The 19,679-nt window shown below is 40.1% G+C and overlaps 1 protein-coding gene across 2 annotated transcripts in view; it reads right to left on the reverse strand.

Annotated features, from left to right (window-relative positions):
• LOC147015205 (dihydropyrimidinase-related protein 2-like) overlaps window positions 1–19,679 on the reverse strand; it is an 80,127-nt gene that overhangs the window by 13,826 nt on the left and 46,622 nt on the right. For both annotated transcript variants that reach the window (XM_085849754.1, XM_085849755.1), the window contains exons 5-9: window positions 11,467–11,528; window positions 5,472–5,552; window positions 3,646–3,714; window positions 2,646–2,766; window positions 1,295–1,451 (exon numbers count right to left, since the gene is read on the reverse strand). In XM_085849754.1, coding sequence (XP_085705880.1) covers window positions 1,295–1,451; window positions 2,646–2,766; window positions 3,646–3,714; window positions 5,472–5,552; window positions 11,467–11,528 — 490 coding nt within the window. The remainder of the gene's footprint in view (window positions 1–1,294; window positions 1,452–2,645; window positions 2,767–3,645; window positions 3,715–5,471; window positions 5,553–11,466; window positions 11,529–19,679) is intronic.

Here is a 19,679-nt window from a genome sequence, read left to right on the forward strand (position 1 = left end):
GTTATTGTAAATTGCTGGTGAGATTTTTATTTTTTTTTTTGGTGTCTGAGAGTAGGTGGAAGGTTCCCATCGTGCGCTGCCTTTTTGGCTGCTGGTTGCATCATTGGTAAGGGGCGCAGCTATCCCCGCTGATGCAGTGCCCCGATTACCAGTATGCTGGTGCTCATTTCGCCGACCTTGGAAGGATGACAGGCTGAGTCAACCCCATGGTGTTAATTCAGTGGAAACGGGACTCAAACTCAGGACCCTCGGATCCCAAGCCACCACCCTAACCGCAAAGCCAACACCACGCTAGCTGGAGGTAGGTGATTGTACAAGTGGTGACAAAAGTGTTCTCATGTTCGAGAGGTATCGATGAAGTGAGTATTTTTGTTTTGGAGTGGAGATTATCGATGTCGGTGAGTTGGGTGCAGCCTGTGTACTGAGTCCTTTGTTTTGTATAATTTGAAGTTTTAACACATTTGTTTTGATATGATGGGTATAAACTTATGCCAGCGTAGTTGATGGTGGTTCAGATAAACTGTTTGTAAGTTGTAGTTGGCGTATTATTTTTGTTGACCAACCTTGGGATTGGTTAATGCTTTGAGTACGTTGAGTTTTTGGTGAACTTTAGCAATAGTCACCTAAACCACCGAAGGTGAAGGAGGTTATGTTTTAACCCCTTTCTGTTTGTTTGTTTGTGTGCAGGATATCTCAACAAGTTGTGGATGGGTTCGGATAAAACTTGGTGGACATGTTGGGTGTGTGACGTGGACGAATTGATTCGATTTTGGTGAAGATCCGGATCCGGATCTGGATACGAGAATTATTAAATTTTTAAAGTGATTCTTCACCATTGAGAGAGAGGGCCAAAAACGATAGAGCACTGTATAGCATTATATTTCAAAAAAGTTATTGGGCCCGATATGTTCTCGTGAATCAGGCATTGCGGGGCGGAGGTATGCGCTCCACCGAGTGCCCTTCTGGTTTCTTATTTGTGTTTTGTGAAGGTCATAGGCGATTCCGAGTATTTTGGGGGTTTTATTAGTGGAAAGTTGTTGGTTTCATATTGTGATTGTTGGTGTTAGTTGGAATCACGTTTGTCTGGGCCAAGGAAAGTGATTGTTGATTTCGTTGGTGAGACATTGATTCTATTCAGTGTGAGCCGGTGTTCAAGTTGTGTACCGAAGCATGTGAAGGGAATAATTTGACAACTCAGATATATAAATTCTCCGTTTTTTGAAACTTGAGTTTGACTTACTTTCATGTTTTCAGATAATGGGCTGTTTCTGATTGAGGACTTATTGTTACTTACCATGCAAGCAGTGAGTTGAGGTAGTCAGGTGTGGTAGGATCTGGGCTGAGTGGTGGTGAGGTGACAAAGGCTGCTGCTTTAGCCCAGTTTTTGCTCCAGTAGTGGGATCCATCAGTACCCAAGCTTGCTGTAATCGGTTCTCCAAACACTACAGAACCTGCCGGTGAGAGAACAATGACGGAACACCAACTTAGCTTTCTTAAGGAAATGATGACAAGACGTAGGGTTGAACTACGATCTGTCTTCCGCATGATCTCACTCTGAACCGGACAAATAAATGAAGGAATCTCTCTCGGTATGTACTCGTGATAGCCCCATGCTTTTTGAAAAAAACAGGCGGATATTGTAATCGGCTCTGTCTGTCCATCTAGCTCGGTCCTCCTTAACTGTTGTGCAAAAATTCACCAAACTTGGTACGTAGTTATCATCACCACATGACAAGGTGTGAGAGCAACAACAATTGTGGCTCTACCCCCTGGGGCAGGGTCAAAAGGTCAAATACTAAAACATGCAATTATGGGAACATTTTTAGGAGAACAAAATTCAAAGAAACTTTGTATATGCAATCAACATTGGAGGACGCATGACATACATAATGATGTTTTGGATTTGACACACGGTTCATGCCCCCAAGGGGGTGGGACTGAAGATCAGAGAGGCCAAAATGTGGGGGGGGGGTTAACTCAAAATTTGATATTGGTTAAATGCTGGTGGAACTTTTTAACATCTTTCAACTTTGATTTGGGTGGGAAGCATGGGAATTTGTGATGGTGCGTCGTCGACTTTGCTTTTGGTTCCAATGTATCAAAGTTCATTTGTGCTTGTACAAAAAGAGGGTGGAGATAGATTATGAAAAAATACTGTCGCTTGTTCGACCAGTTAAAACTGACCGTGCACGGATGGCCAAACGGTTTCTGCCCAGGCGTTCGAGTTTTTGGTGGGAACTTTTCACGCGCGGGGGAAATACAAAGCAATGGGAGACTTGACTGGGGATTTTGCGGATTTAATCACCCGAACCCAAAAAATGTACAATAAAGCAGGAAATGCAACAATTATGTACAAGGAAAGGAATCAAGAAAAAGCAAATATAAGGCACCAAGATTGTTTTAAGTTTTTATGAAATGGCTGTACATGGCTTTGATGGGTTACCCACAATTCCGTGGAAGCATCACATTCATGGAGTTACGACAAAATGTATTCATAAGAGTTCTTATCGAAGCTGTAACCATTTTCTGCACTTTGGCAAAAAAAGTCTATGCGAGAGTTAAGGGCTGTGCTGTCTATCCCTGATTTCTTATCTCCGGTAATGAAGTCTGACAGTGTTGAACTGGAATCAGATGGAGCAACTCACCTTTTTTCCGAGCCAGTGCGATGATGTCGGCGGCACTTTTACTCATAACCTTCGTGATGTATAGAGGACAATTGGTCTGGTTGGCGATGGTGATAGCTCGGTTTACAGCTTCTGCCTCCACCTAACGGCCAAGAGATAACCAGGAAAGGTAGCTGTGGACATTTATGCGATTAAACTATGCGAAGGCACTTTTAGCTAAACAAGCATGCATGGCGGTACAGTATTTACATCGATATATGAACTCAATTCAAACATGTTTCAACTTGTTCAAGTGTGAATTGCTTCCGAAGCTGGGCTCGATTCCCACTCGTAGAAATTTCTCATGGCTGAAATTACCAATTCTTGCAACAGTGGTCTTCCTGTCCAGCATTTTCTTGTTCGTTCAAATGCAGCACAAGGCTGCAGGGTAGCATAATTGGCTGAGGACATGGCTGTGCCTCTGATGCAGCACCCTCTGCTGGTTATGGCAGGAATTTGGAATCTGGCCACGGTGCTGGTGATAGCTCGCTGACTCTTCGCGAAGGACACCGCGGGATCGTTAACGTCCACCAACTAATGCCGGCAGACGGGACACCTGTTTACCGTCCATCCGAGGGACAGCACACACATTGATGGATCACCCTTCCTATGAAAGATGACACTTTATAGCTGGGTCGGGATTTCAACCCATGCTCGACAGCTTAGAGGTGAGTGTGTGTACTTCGAGGCCATCCTGTCAGCCCTGTCTAGGATTGATTCTTAGCCACGGAAACATTCATGACTTCTTGTCGGCATCTTAAATTGGTTCAGGATTTGGACCTCCACCATCAATTCAAGTATGCTCCTTTTTTATAATCAATCTCTTTCTTAGTCATACATTTGATTATTCAATAAGCACATCTTCAAGTATTACATTTACTTATCTGAAAAACGTTTGAAAATGTTTTTCAACTGATATTTCATAGTCCAAGAATTCAAGTATTATAACATAGCTCTCTATCCAAGATCGCACGATTCATACCTCTTCAGGTCGACTGAGGACATGCCCTTCTGGGCCGGTGATTCCCATCTCCAAGATCCTTTTTTGTTCCTGAAAGGATCACAAAATAACCACGATTGAATCCATTTTATACAGAGTACTCCACAACTGCAGCCATCTTACTACAAACCATCATCTCTTGCAGTAAGTTTCCAGTTGAAATCAGAACTTCTTGATAGCAAATTGGCTCGACATGGTGATTTGTAATAGTTCAGTTGACTGGACGTTTCATCAAATTTTCTTTTCGAGACTAAATATCTTATAAAGATTACCATATGCAACGCTTTCATCCACAGCCTGGTGACCCCCTCAGATTTTTCTGAAAAAAATCCCCAAAGCTACCTTAACATATATGAGGAAGGTTTGCCAAGTTGTAGCTCAAAATTCCAAGTAGTGTCCGAGATATGGCCCGACAAACACCCTATGGGTGTTTCAATTCTGGCAGTCGTGAGCTGCAGATATGTATATGAAGCATTTTTGGAGGGCTCTAAATTCCAGAGTTTTACAAACAGAGTTTCAAAAATTCACACAAATGGTGTCTATTAGTGAGGCTTTCAGAATCTGACATCAAAAATGTTCTACTTAAATACTTTTTAAAATAAGTACTCTCAAAAGTAGTGATTTGTAACGTGCAGTCAAAACAATTGGAGTTTTCAAATTGCTGCCAACAGTCAGTTTATTCATCATGAAGAATTTTGTTGCCCGATTTACATAATCTAGTGACTGGATCATTTACACAAGAAAACTGAAGCCTTTTGGAGCAAAATCTTGGGTGCTATAGGTGTCTGAACTTTGCTCCAGACTCAACGACACTGAAATTTACCCCGGTTTTACCCCAAGTGTTCACCATGTTGACAGTTACACAGCTCTTTTAAAATTTTGTCACTTAAGCACACATACATAGGCAAACTGTGGTAGAAAATTCAAGAGTTGTTCTCAATCCCTTCTATTTTTAAACGATTTTCATAAAGGCCCTCGATTTAAAAAAACGTTCGATGAAAGATGTAGACTAAAAGCAATAGGTGTGCTTTTGAAGTGGAAGCCATGCCAAACATTCATAAGTTGGCACCACAATGATCAATTTGTTGTGTTTTTTTGGTCAGAACAAGTATGTGGTTACTTTAATTTGGCTCACATTTTTTTTTAAGGATATTTTAGTTTAAGGCCGTCGCCAATCTCAACTACAAATTAAGACGCATAATGTGATCATAATAATCACCATTATAAATATTCATTTGCATATCTAATTGTTTATATACTTAGTATACATTGTACGAAAGTCTACATCCATTTGTCAATGTTGGTACAATATCCGATTCAACTTTTTTTTTCATAATTTCATATCAAATTGTTTGGACAAATATACTTGGATCCATTGTACAAAGTGAACAGTGATTAGTTTTATAATTGCCAGGATATAATAAAATGTAACAATGAGCATTGGCAGTTACTACAGGGCTGTGTATTAGGTTAAAGCCGAAATAAGATAGAGTTGTGCTTCATGCCTAACTTTGGAAATGATTTTGGTACACTTCTTTAAGCTTCACTAAACTGATTTATATATTGTTAGATTCCACTTAAGTCATACTTCCTTACAATATCTATATTTTTTAAAGATGTTTGTTAGTAAAAATTGTATTTTTTTTTTTTTTAAAGTAGCTTTTGGGACTGTAGAATCATTAGAAATTGATGCATTTTACAAAAAAAATTCGTTTAAAAATAGAAGGGATTGAGAACAACTCTTGAAATGACCCACCAGTGATTGACCTTCAAGACCAGAACAAGTCATTGGCACAGCATGTTCTCACCTCAGCAATAATGTCTCCATTTTCAGCATGAACTTGAGCGATGGCACCATTTTCACGGAGAAAGGTGAATATTTCATAGAGCTGCAAATGCATAAGCATACTCATAAGCCAGTGCAATTGTGTCAGAAACTTAAACAATAAACATTGCTCATTTCTTTGACACACACGCACACATTGCCAGACACAGGAGAAGGCCACATGCCCTTCAAGCTCATATCATCTCCACATTTCTGACAATCCATAGGATTCTGCTTCCCTCCCTCACTAACACATCCTCATTTGATATGATACACGTGCAAACCAATTGGACATATCCAACTTACAGACGCCATCACTCGATCAACCTGGCTGCAAACCGGGATAATAAATGCAGGTTTTCGGTGACATTTTTTTTTGTTTTTTGGGAATTTCAGTTTTAGCCCCAGTTTTCAAGGCTGAATAGTGTGAAAACACAGAAGGTGAGAAGGATCGCCCATCCTTTTGATTGGCTTTTCTGTTTGGTGCACCACCTCAGTGCACTGACTGATGTCTAGTCTGTGCTGTTGACGTTGCTGTTCCAGACACCTGATTCCTGGATAGATTCATCATCTGATTTGAACTGTTTCTACATATTCTCATTTCTAGCAGAATGTAATCTTATCTAAGATAATCAGTCCACGATTCAGAATCGAATCTGTTGCGAGAATCTGCTTGAATTGATGAATAGTTTCCAAGAGAATACAGGTTCCAATATGCTTTGTATACTTGATGACATTCAATAAGGCTCAAGGCCACGAATTGGATAATGTTGGTACTTAGCTACCCATATCACCCCAGCCTGTCTTCTCCCGTGGCCAACTGAATGTGGCGTTCTCTTGGGCAAGGGCAGTTACTGCGGAAGTTACATGTATTTTGATGGTCCAATTGCTGGTGCTTCAGATACCCAAATTACACCGTCCCAGTGAGACATCCTTCCACTCACAGCCTGCGCTCTTTGCTTCGTATCACAAATCCAGTTTCCAATCGAGTTAACTACTCTACCAGTTACTCCACAAGCCCTCACCTTAACCAACAGCCTTCTCTGTGGTACCTTATCAAATGCCTTCTGAAAGTCCAGATATACTACAGGGAGTTCTGACTTATGAACGGGTTACGTTCCTGAAGTCCGTTCATAAGTCGATTGGTACGCAAGTCAGAAAATGCTGCCGGTAACCCTATAATAAGTGTATGTGTACATGACAGTCACTTTATACAACATAAAATCATTTTCCCTTCTGTTTTTTAATTTTTTTTTTAACCTTTAACTCCCTTTATATTACATTAATAAATAAAATATAATAACAACATAAAATGGAGGATAAAAATAAGAATTTTAGTATACAGTCCTGGGAGGGAGGAGAAAGTGATGAACTACTGAGAGGAGGAAGGTGAGGCTGGTGAGTGGGCTGTGGAGATTGAGATGGAGGTGAAATTGGAGCAGGATCATCGGCAGCAGAGGTCGATGGCTGTGGCTCCCTTTCCGCCTTTTATAAATATTTATCCACAGAAGACTGGTTTAAGGCCCAGTCACACCTTGACGTTTTAGCCAGCTTATGCCGATTTTTGAAAAAAATTGTCTAAAACGCTGGCGCACGTCCAATACATTATGGGTAAGTTTTGGAAACATTGAGATCACACTGAAAAACACTGCCATACGTCGTAGTACGCTGGCTTTCATCGTTGTACTTTGCAGTTGTCCTCAAAATTTAGCATGCTTGAAATTTTACGACGTATGCCAGCGTATGACTCACAAGTTCCGCTACACTGGCCATAAGTTTTAGGTACGTTATGCGATCGTTGACACACGTCGACACACGTTACTTGTAAGTTACTCATTAGTCGAAACACGTCGATGTAATGTTTAGCATCAGTGTTCCAGACTCCCTGTTTTTTTTGTTTGTTTTTTTCTTCGGTATGACGGTGATGTTGTCACTTCAATTTCTAGTGCAGTTATAATATAATATAATTAAAACGCTGCCGCTCAACGATTTAAATCATAACTGCACTAGAAATCGAAGTGTCAACATGACCGTCATGCCGAAGAAAAAGAAAAAAAAAATAGAGTTTGGAACACTGACGGGTTCCTCCTGTGTGAACCCAATTTTTACATACCAATTCCCCTAAACGCTGCCAATACGCCATTATATGGTAGTTGTAAGTTAGAAACACTTTCATTTTGTTCTTTGGTCGTCCGGAAGATGTCAATCAAATACGTCTACACACGTCAATGTGCGTTGGAAATACGTAAGGAATTGGTTCAAACCACGTTACTCATAAGTTAGAAATAAGTTTCGGGTACGCTAGACAATAGCTCGACGTGTTTCAACTTATGCGTAGCTTACAAGTAACTTTTGTCGACGTGTGTCAACGTTCGCATATCATGCGTACAACTTATTCCCATCGCATGCGGAACATGTGAGGCTTATGGCAAGTTCGTCGTAAAATTTTTAACACGTTTAAAATTACAAGACGTACTCCACTTACTACGACGTATGATAGCGTACTTTAGCATTCTATTCACGCATACCAAACTTACCCATACCGTATTCGACGTGCGCCAGCGTTTTAGACGCATTTTTCAGAGGTCGGCATACGCTGGCAAGATCGCCAAGGTGTGACTGCGATGTTGACACTTCCATTTCTCTGGCGGTTATGATTTTAATCGTTGTGCAGCAGCCTTTTAATAGGCTACACCACATGATCATCGGCGATATGTGCAGCGCGCTATGCATAAGTTAGACTATCGTTGGGCATAGGTTGTGAACGCCGACAACAGGCTAAGCATTCATTGGTATAAGTTATCTATAAGACGACGAAACGTTCTGTGTCTGTTATTTATATGTTATGCATACGACCAACTCGTTATGAATACGTCCGAATCTTAAAAAAAACATCAAAAGTTCAACGTAAGCCAGCGTGTTACATACATTTTGATACGTTGCCATTGCTGGCTAAAACGTCAAGGTGTGACTGGGCCTTTAAATATTTATCATTTCCACTGCAAATTTTCTCTTGCTTTCGAACGATTGAACCACCCTCGACTAGCTACAAAACTTTCACTTTAACTAGAACCTTCACCCTCCCGGTCATGTTTAGCCTTTAGGTCTGAAAAAAAGGCTCTTAGCCTTTTCTTGAATTCACGTAAGGAACGAACGTATAAAAGTTGGACCATCATAAATAATTATTTCTTATGGACAGTTGTTCGTAAGTGTGGGCATTTGCAAGTCGGACGTCCGTAAGTCAGGGGGACACTGTTCCTCCGCTGCACGTCCTTCATCCACCCAATCAGAAACTACTCCTGGGAACTCTAATAAACTTGTTAAACATAACCTCCCCATAGTAAATCCATACTGACTGCCTTTAATTAGTCTTGCCCCAAAAGGTTTGTGAGGCTCGTGAAGTGTGTATATGTGTCACTTTAAAAATTTTCTCTGCAACCGCTTGTCTGATGATGTGAAACTTTAAAAATAGGAAGCACTCCTCGTGAAGAATATTTTATTGATAACCATGACATCATACGTCACATATTATGGCAGCCACATTGGATTAAAGGCAAAAATCTGAACATCATCTTTGAAACTGCTCAACGAAAAGCAGTGAAACTTGGCATGTGACATCAATCTCCTATGGGATATATCGGGTGACGACGATGACATCATCGCTGGAGTGGTATTCCAGCCATAATAGGTTGAATCGAAATCATTTTCTGAAAAATCTGAAACTTTATATGCAGTATCTGATCTACAAACCGATGTGCGTGAAGAATTAAATTTATGACATCATCGGTCACGTCGTCTGGCAGCCATATTGAATTGAAAATAGAACGGTAACAACTCTTCCTCTCCAGAACCGCTTTACAGATTGATGCAAAACTTCATACATATGATCAACTCGCCATGGGGAATATAGTTTGAATTTTTTTTCGTATTAATCTTCCTTGACACAATTTACCTTAAAGTGCACAAAAGTGGTCATTAAATATCCTAATAATCAATAAAGCTATGAATAATAGCAATGTATGTGACATAATAGGTTGCATGGATGATACGGGTACTGTATATGGGCCATAATAGCAGTGGGACATAATAGTAGCGTGTTCAGTTAACAATGGTATTTTTGTTCAGGATGAGCACGCGAGGTGGAATATGTATTTTACCGAATGCCATTCTAGTTATGGTACTGTAGTTGATATTTATTTTAATGTTTCCCCATCGGATTCCTAATTAACATCTCCAATGTCTTCCCCACAACTGAAGTTAAACTGACAGGTCTATAGTTCCCCAATTATAGGCCTGTTACATAAGTACATGTATGAAAAATAGTTGTGCAGCATTTATGTGATAGATTTACATCAGCACGTGTCTGTTCCACCTGACATGTGCAGAGTGTCTGGCGATATATCAATATACCGGTTATATCAGTATAATTTTTCATATCGATGTACCGGTATTTGAAATTTGAATAGTGTATACCGGTTTACCGGAAAAAATCGGTATGAAAAATAAAAATCGCGGTATCCACAATAATATCAGAATATAACCAACAAATTGAATAAAGGTGTTTGCAAACTTTAAATACCATATATGATTTAAAAAACCTTTGATGCACTCGACTACACCTGGAACAGTGGAAAGTATGACGTCAACATGTGCCAGGAAGTAGGTACAGTATGTCTTAACTTTTAATCCTCAGCACCCGAGCACCGGACAAGCAGTCACGTTTTTCTTTGCCCTCATGGCTGTTTTTAAAGCAATTTGTTATTTCATATGAATCGGGTGTACTTTTGAAAGCCTATGAATCGGGATTACTGACACAGCGATTCATGATCGTGATACCAATATCGGTCTGTGCCAATTACCAGTATGGCGATCCGCGATAGTGATACCAATATCGGTCTGTGCCAATTACCGGTACAGTGATCCACGATAGTGATACCGATATCAGCCTGTGCTAATTACCGGTACAGTGATCCGCGATAGTGATACCGATATCGGTCTCTGCCAATTTCCAGTATGGTGATCCACGGTAGTGATACCAATATCGGTCTGTGCCAATTACCATTATGGCGATCCGCGATAGTGATACCAATATCAGCCTGTGCTAATTACCGGTACAATGATCCGCGATAGTGATACCGATATCGGTCTCTGCCAATTTCCAGTATGGCGATCCACGATAGTGATACCAATATCGGTCTGTGCCACTTATCAGTATGGCGATCCGCGATAGTGATACCAATATCAGCCTGTGCTAATTACCGGTACAGTGATCCGTGATAGTGATACCGATATTGGTCTCTGCCAATTTCCAGTATGGCGATCCACGATAGTGATACCAATATCGGTCTGTGCCAATTACCAGTATGGCGATCCACGATAGTGATACCGATATCAGCCTGTGCTGATTACTGGTACAGTGATCTGCGATAGTGATACCGATATCAGCCTGTGCTGATTACCGGTACAGTGATCTGCGATAGTGATACCGATATCAGCCTGGGCAGATTACCGGTACAGTGATCTGCGATAGTGATACCGATATCAGCCTGCACTGATTACCGGTACAGTGATCTGCGATAGTGATACCGATATCAGCCTGTGCCATCATATTTTGGAACCTGCATAATTTTTCTTGGATACCTATATACCGGTATGAGCCCACTGATGTATAGATATTGTAAAAAGTCGATACGCACATTGTCTACTTGTGCGTCATACGTCTTGGTACCTGCTCAGCTCACTGAAAGTGAATGTATTTAATATTTTCACATCAATTTGATTAAGAATGCAAAGTTGTTTTTTTTTTATTGTGGTTGACTTTGATCATGTGAATATAATTTTGCACAGCAAGTTTGGGGCAAACACACATGTGCAGTTTAAGTTCTCTGGCAAAATGGTTTGGCACAGAAGCTGTCAACCATTTTAATATTGGACAATATCACACTTATCTGCTCTGTCAAGTCTTCAGATATCATTACCTGAGTGTCGTTCATTTGAAAGATGTCCTTGTATGCCATGTAAATGAGAAAACTGTTCACTCCTGGATGGGAAAAGAACATACAGAATAATGATCATGATCAGCTTTCTGCCATGTGTTACTGCATTGTTTTCCTGTCGAGGAAATAAAGCATAATTAAGGGTGTGTGTAATAACGATTCTGTGATCTGGCTGTCATCTTTCCTCAAACTATGTTTCATTCCTATGTCACTGCTGGTTGCAGTATGCTCATTCATGTAACTTGAATTGTACACAAGAAATATCAGTGAAAGGTTAAGGGAAGTGCAAAGCATTGAAGGAGAGACATTACAGAGGGGCATTGAGAATACGGCATAGTAGACATACAATGGCCTGCAAAATAATTCACCCCCCACCAATAACGACACATTTAGATGAATTACAGATTATGTAGAAACAATTTTTCCAAATTAACTTTTTAATTCGAACAGAAGAGATCAACCAAAACACTGTTATTATTTTATCGTTGAAGGAGGTTGCATGTCAGGAATACCTGTAAAAACATGTACAAATCAAAATTCACTGGTTGTAAAAGTATTTAGCCTCTGACATCAGTACTTGGTGGAAGCTCCTTTTGTAGCAATGACTGCTACGAGTCTTTGTGAGTAGGTCTCCACCAAATTTACACAGTGAGATGGTGAAATATTTACCTATTCTTTACGTGAAAATTGCTTTATTTCTGCCAAGTTTGATGGAGATCGTTGATGGATTGTGATCTTCAAATCTTGTCATTAATGTTCAATTGGGTTCAAGTTATGACTTTGACTCAAGAACATTTATTTTCTTCTTATTCAGCCACTCCAGTGGCTTTAGCTTTGTGCTTCAGATCATAGTCCTGCTGAGGTGTGAATCTCCTATCCAGTTACAGATTCATGACTGACTCGAGCATGTTTTTGACAAGGATTCTTCTGTCAAGGATTCCTCTGCCTGGAACACAGGCATCATCCCAACTGATTGGAAGAGGGGCCTTGTTGTCCCTCTCTGGAAAGGGAAGGGTGATCGCCAAGACTGCAACAACTACCGAGGGGTGACGCTGCTCTCGGTGCCGGGCAAGGTCTTTGCTCGGATAATTCTTGATAGGGTTCGCCACCATCTGCTTGAGCACCAGCGTCCAGAGCAGTCAGGCTTTACACCAAAGAGGTCAACGATTGACCGTATCCTTGCTCTTCGTGTCCTCACGTCTTCCCCACAACTGAACGCAGATGAGAGTTTCGGCAGGGGCTCCTTGCAGCCAATGTTGATCTCTGTAAAGCGTTCAATTCAGTGAATTGGGATGTCCTCTGGAGGATTCTTGGTCTTCGTAGGTTTTCGTGCCACCAAAAATGATCGATCTGATGTCTGAACTCTACTCTGGCACTGAGAGTGCTGTGAAGTGTGGGGGTACCATCTCTGACTTATTTCCAGTTGTTACTGGAGTTCGTCAGGGGTGTGTACTGGCCCCCACACTTTTCAGCACTTGTATGGACTGTATTCTAGGGAGGATGTCGGAAAGATCAAGCTGCGGTGCATCGTTTGGGAAAGTCAAGATCTCGGACCTTGATTTCGCAGATGATGCAGTCATCTTTGCGGAGACTTTAGATATCCTTTTGGGGGCCCTCGAGGTGCTGAATGAGGAGTCGGAGCCACTGGGATTACGGGTTTCTTGGGTCAAAACTAAGATCCAGACTTTCAATGACATCTTGGATGCTGCTGTCCTGTCTGTGTCTGTTTGTGGTGAGGATGTTGAGGTCGTGGAGAGATTCACTTACCTTGGCAGTGATATTCATGTCTCTGCTGGCTGTGAGTCAGAGGTCAATAGACGTCTGGGTCGGGCCTGGGGAGTCATGGATTCACTGGAACGTGGGGTGTGGCACTGCTGGTACCTGTGTAGGAGGACGAAAGTTGAGTCTTCAGGTCCTTGGTGCTTCCAGTCTTGCTCTATGGATGCGAGACTTGGACTCTGACCAAGGATCTGAGACGGAGACTTAATTCCTTTGGTACCAGGTCTCTTCGGAGAATCCTTGGCTATCGCTGGTCAGATTTTCTGTCCAACGAGCGGTTGTTGAGAGAGACTCAGATGAGATTTGTTACCTGCATGGTCAGTGAGCGTCAGTTGCGGCTGTATGGACATGTGGCTCGTTTTCCTGACGCTGATCCTGCTCACCAGAGTCTCTCAGCGAGGGAGTCTCGTGAGTGGAGGAGGCCAATGGGCCGACCACATGCCTCGTGGTTGCAGCAGGTTGACCAGCATCTCAAGGAGATGGGGATGGGCCTGGCGTCTGCCTGGGGGAAGGCCAGACGGAGGCCCCTGGAGTACCGGCGGAAAGTGGATGCAGCGATGCGCTGTTCTGGCACATGCTCCCATTCCTGACCTGACCTGATTCTTCTGTACTTTTCACCGTCCATTGTCCCTTCGATCCTGATAAGCTTGCCAGTCCCTGTTGATGAAAACAGCCTCATAACATGATGCTGCCACCACCATGCTTTACAGCAGGATAGTGTTGACTGAGTGTTGTGCAGTGTTAAGCTTGCACCAGAAGTAATGCTTTGAATTAAGACCAGAAAGTTCAATTTTTGTCTCGTCTGACCACAAAACCTTTCTCCACATGCCTGAAGTATCATTAAGATGCTTTTTCACAAACTCCATTTGAACTTTTAGATGCGCCTTTTACAGTAATAGCTTCTTTCTTGCTACTCGTCCATGGAGGCCAGCTTTGTGAAGGGAACAGGATATTGTTGATTGATAAACACTGACCCCCGTCTCAGACACTGAGCCTTGCAGATCTTTCAAAGTCATCGTTGGACTTACAGTGACATCCTGAACCAGTTTCCTGTTTGTGCGGTTGCTGAGTTTGCATATGCGACCTGATCTGGGTAGAGTCTGGGTGGTATGATACGTCTTTCACTTCTTGATGATGGATTTCACCATATTCAAAGGGATAATCCATCCATCCATTGGGACCATACTCTGTGCAGAGCATCGGTGCTGCTGAAGCAGTCTCCTTGGCTATTGGGCACAATCCTGGACAGGTCAAAAGGGATAATGATTTGCTTTGAAATCTTCCTCTAACCCTCTCCTGAATGGTGTTTCTCCACCACTTTATGTTTGGCTTCTTTTGAAAGTTCCTTGGTCTTCATGTTTGCCTTGTTGGTTGACCAAGTGAGTTGCATCTTAAAACTCCTTAAATAAGTAGAGTTTAATTGTTAAGTTAAACCACTGATTACATTCAGGTGAAACCTATTACACTTATTTTTTTAAACTTTCAAACAAATAATTTGCTCCTGAAGTGTTTTTGTGTTCATTCGGCAAAGGGATTGAACACTTATGTAACTGAGAATCATGTTTTCTCTGTTGATCGAACTTATTCACATTTTATCTGCTGTTTTTTAGGTTTATCACTTTGGCATAGTTTGTAAAGACTCGATATGTTAAGTTTGATTTGAAAGCATCATAAAATAATCTCAGGTGGCATCAAAATGTGAATACTTTTGCAGGCCACTGGAGGTTAACGATGATATAAGTCACTGAAAGATTGAATCACTAATCGATGCAAAAGGTCCTGCTCATTGAAAGTGAAGGATTGATGGAGCTGAAGGTTCCGTGTTGAAGCTGAGTCTACGGGCCTATCACTTCGCCATTGCCGACAGGCAAGTGGTCTCTGTCTTCCACCACCTCCTTTCTAGTTTTTCACTCTCTGCTCTTTCCCTGCTTTGCTACCCCCAGGTTTTTGCAGGGCTCACACGGTCCACCATCAACCCTATTTTGATAAAACTACCTAAATCCAGGATCACTGCTCACCACCACTCATTTATTCCTCTTTTTTCCCACCTGTTGAATCAACTTCCACATTGTTTTCAGACAGCTGTTCACCACCATCTCAGATCGTCCCAAATCCAAAACTATGATCTTTTTTTACGCTCGTTAACCCCACCCAAATCCCTCCTAATTTTTCAGCTTTTCCTCTTTGGAGTTTCTTTCTCCATGCATGCGTGTTTTGCATCCTGTTTTTGTCTGTTGCGGCCTGATCCGTCCCGTGTGCTCACTCTTCCTTGAGCCTCAACTATGTATCCTGTACAAAAAGCACTAATTTACCTTGCAGTTTATGTTCCAATTTTTTGGTGTTTTTAGTTTTTTTGATATACTGTATATTACAGATATACAAATGTATACATTGAAATTCAGATACAGAAATAGGCCATTTGTAATGTGCCAGATCATCGATAGGTGGTCTGTGTTGTACGGGGTTCACTTTAACCTGCTGGAGTGGAAATACAACATCATTCTGGTAACCATTGTTGTCCTCTGGACATAATATTTGGTGAAGAGAAAGCTTTGACCACATGCGGTAAAGTGGAGGACTTCAACCTTATCCGATCATGGGATGCGCACGTAAAATGTTTGTCATTTTACTGTGAGGCAAACCAAATCATGGAAGGCAGTACAAAATGCACATAGTCTTCACAAATCCGGTCACTCTGTGTATCCAGGAAACCAGGAGGTCGGCTTTGAAAACATTGTGAGAATTGTTTGGAACATTTTTCGCCGAAGTGCCATAAAACCTTTGCAGATTTCAAGTTAATGGGAGTAGATGATAAATGGGGTTTCTGGGACGCCAATTCAAATGAATGGGGAAAAAGGGAAAAACTTTCTGACCCATGCCCCAAAAGCTCAAAATAGGAGACTCATTTTCTCCCCAAAGCCTGGTGTTGGCTTAGTGGTTAGGGTGGCGGCTTGGGATCCCAGGATCCTGAGTTCAAGCTCCGTTTGCTGCTGAATTAACACCAGGGGGTTGACTCAGCCTGTCATCCATCTGAGGTCGCCGAAGTGAGTACCAGTGTACTGGTCCCGGTGTATGCCCTGGTTAGAATAGGTATACCATATCCCTGTGTGTCGTAAGAGGCGACCAGGGTTGGCGTCAGGAAGGGCATCCGGCCATAAAACATTGCCTCAAGAAAAAGCCTAACCCCTGCACAGCAGGGAAAAATGGCTGTAAAAACGGTCATTTTTTATTTTTATTTTCTCCCCACCTATACCCTTCCCTCCCATTCAAGCAAATGTAAATTTGAGACGATGAAAGATTGAAACTTACTGATTAAAGCACTTCTTCCTTTTCATATTTTCATTCCACTCAAAGAGCGAACCAACGAATATTTGTCCATGTTCTACTTTTGGGAATAACTTGATTTTCTTATAACATTCATTTCCATCGAGTATATTCACAAAGAATAACTTGGAACTTGGTTCTTGGTTTAAGTGTCTTTGTTGTGCAGAAATTAAATGATAAACTTCTCTTAATGCTCTTATTTGACCACCTCCTGAGCCACACATTCTTTTTCATAAGCCACGCCCACTTTTTCATAAGCCCCACCCACTTTCCCTAAGCCCTGCCCACTTTTCCTAAGCCCCACCCTCTTTTGTGAGGACCACCTACTCTTGCATCATTTCCAGTTCATCTCTGACTGACAAGGCTTGCCTGGGCTTGCCCAGGGAATTTCCAAAGGAAAGCACACCCACCAGCCTTTCTATATAAAGGCTTGAAACCCAGACAGAACTCATATTGTTCACCATAATTGTTTTTATCCAATAGTTGTTATATTTATCTTTATTCAATTTTACATCCTCGACATATTTCTCAGTATATTTTACAAATGAAGAGATTGATTGAAACCTGTCTTTTGTGTCTTGATACATTGAATTTATTAAGTGAAAAAGTTGGAGGATAAAATGGTTTTAAGCACAGATTCACCTATAAATTCAATGGAATTTTCATCAAGAAAATTTTATTTTAAGCAAAGTTTTGTTATATAAATATGGTGAATACAATGTACTGCGATGTTTGTAATCATGAATATAAATGTTATAAAAAAACACCTTCAAACCAACAAACACACATTTAATCTTTTCAGACAAATATCTCCACTTGACCAAGAAACAAAACATTGTGAGAGATGTGGTAATGATATTCTTTGAAAAAATTATAATAAACACCTTCAATCACGCAAACACAAGAACAATGAAGAAATGGAAGGTGCCACTAAATTCTCCATTGAAAACACTGATGGGGCATTTAAAGGACATATAAAAATAAGATTGTTTCGCTTTCAAGACCCTGGACCATCTTCAATCATTGAAGGTGTTGATATGTTTAAACAAAGTTTTAAAACGATAATTAAAAATACATTAAGTGAAATGAAAACTTTTAAGTTTTATATGGGAGTAAAATTGAATATGGTAAGAGAAGGTGATGAAACTACTCCCTATATGAGGACAAACCCTCACTTTATCTCATCATTTCAAGATTTTGTAAGATGTGATGTTTACGATGAACTCCAGAGACAAGAACAAGATGTTGATAACATTGTAGTAGGTAGTGGATTTGCTATTACAAAAATAATCTTTTTAGATATACACATCTTAAAATCAGATCCTCTTCAAGCTCTTATATTGATTTACCAAAACAGATAAAACGTAATAAAGCGGTTGTTAATATTCAAAACAAAGATAATAAATGTTTTCTATGGTCTGTTTTTGCTCACTTACATCCTCCACAATGGAAACCTGAAAGGGTTGAACATTATAAGAAATACGAGAATACATTAAATGTTAAAGATTTAAAGTTTCCAATGTCAATGAGAGATATTCCTAAATTTGAGAAAATGAATAATTGATCTGTTAATGTCTATTGATTAACCGATACAAACAAAGTTCAGATATTAAAAAATTTCAAACAACTATAAGAATGATGAAACACACATTGACCTTCTCCACTTTACTTCAAAGGAAACATCACATTATGCTTTCATCAAAAATTTATCAAGATTAACCAAATCACAACTATATAAGAGAAAATGTAAAACATGTCCTTGTAAGAGATGTCTCAACTCCTTTCATTGAAAAGAACAATTAAATCAACATTCTAAATATTATAGTAATCATATATCAACCATAATCAATTTATCAAAAGCAGGTTCAAACATCTCATTCAAAGATTTTAACAAATCTAAAAAACATCCGTTTGTGATATATGCTGATTTTGAAAGTATCCTTGAAAAGATAGATACTGTTTCTCCAAATCCAAATAAATGATACACAAATAAATATCAAAAACATACTCCTTGTGGTTTCTGTTATTATATCAAATCATCTGTTGGTGATAAATACAAGTTAGAACTTTATAGAGGAGAAGATGCCTCAGAGGAGTTTGTAAGACGATTGGAAAAAGACTGAATAAGACTTGGAGAAATAATGGTTAAAACCTATAAACCAATGTTATTAACAAAGGGAGAGAAAAAAAGAATTTAGAAAGAACAGTATCTGTCATATTTGTGAGGAGAAAATTGAGGGAGAGGTCAAAGTTCAGGATCATCGTCATCTTATTTGAAAATATAGAGGTCCGGCTCATTCCCGTTGTAATCTTATTTACAAGCCCCCAAACTTTATTCCTGTCTTTCTTCACAACAACGCTCACTATGACACACATCTATTTATAAATGAACTTTCAAAGACATCTGGAGATATTTCTGCCATTCCGAACACAGATCAAAAATACATCTCATTCACAAAAACAATTAATACATCCCCCATAACCCATATCAGATTTCTTGACACATACACATTTATGGCAAGTCCATAATATAACTTAGCTTCACATATTAAAAACTTAGCGAATCTTAAATCACATTTCTCAAATCAAGAAGAGATTGATCTCTTATCACAAAAGGGAATATATCCATGTGATGACATGGATTCATTTGAGAAGTTTAAAGAAACACAACTTCCTTCAAGGGAAAGTTTATATCGCAAGTTTAATAAAACTCATATTTCCAAGGGAGATTACACAAAAGCTAAAAAGGTTTGGGAGAAGTTTAATACAAAGAATCTTGGAGAATATCATGATTTGTATCTTCAAACTGATGTGTTTGAAACTTTTAGAACAGTCTGTCATCATAAAAATTCTTATGGATTAGACCCCGCTCACTATTACACAGCCCAGGGTTTGGCTTGGAGTGCTATGTTAAAAAATGACAAAACAGAATTTGGAATTTATCAGTGGTATAGATATGCTTTTAATGATAGGGAAGGCTAAAAGAGGAGGAATATCTCAAGTATGTTCCAAGAGATATGCTAAAGTAAATAAGAAATATCTTCCTGATTATAATAAGAATGAGGACAACTCTTACCTGATGTATTATGATG

Source organism: Eptatretus burgeri, chromosome 12 (assembly GCF_056783735.1).
Source record: "Eptatretus burgeri isolate ZD-2024b chromosome 12, Ebu_testis_v1, whole genome shotgun sequence".
Lineage (NCBI taxonomy): Eukaryota > Metazoa > Chordata > Myxini > Myxiniformes > Myxinidae > Eptatretus > Eptatretus burgeri.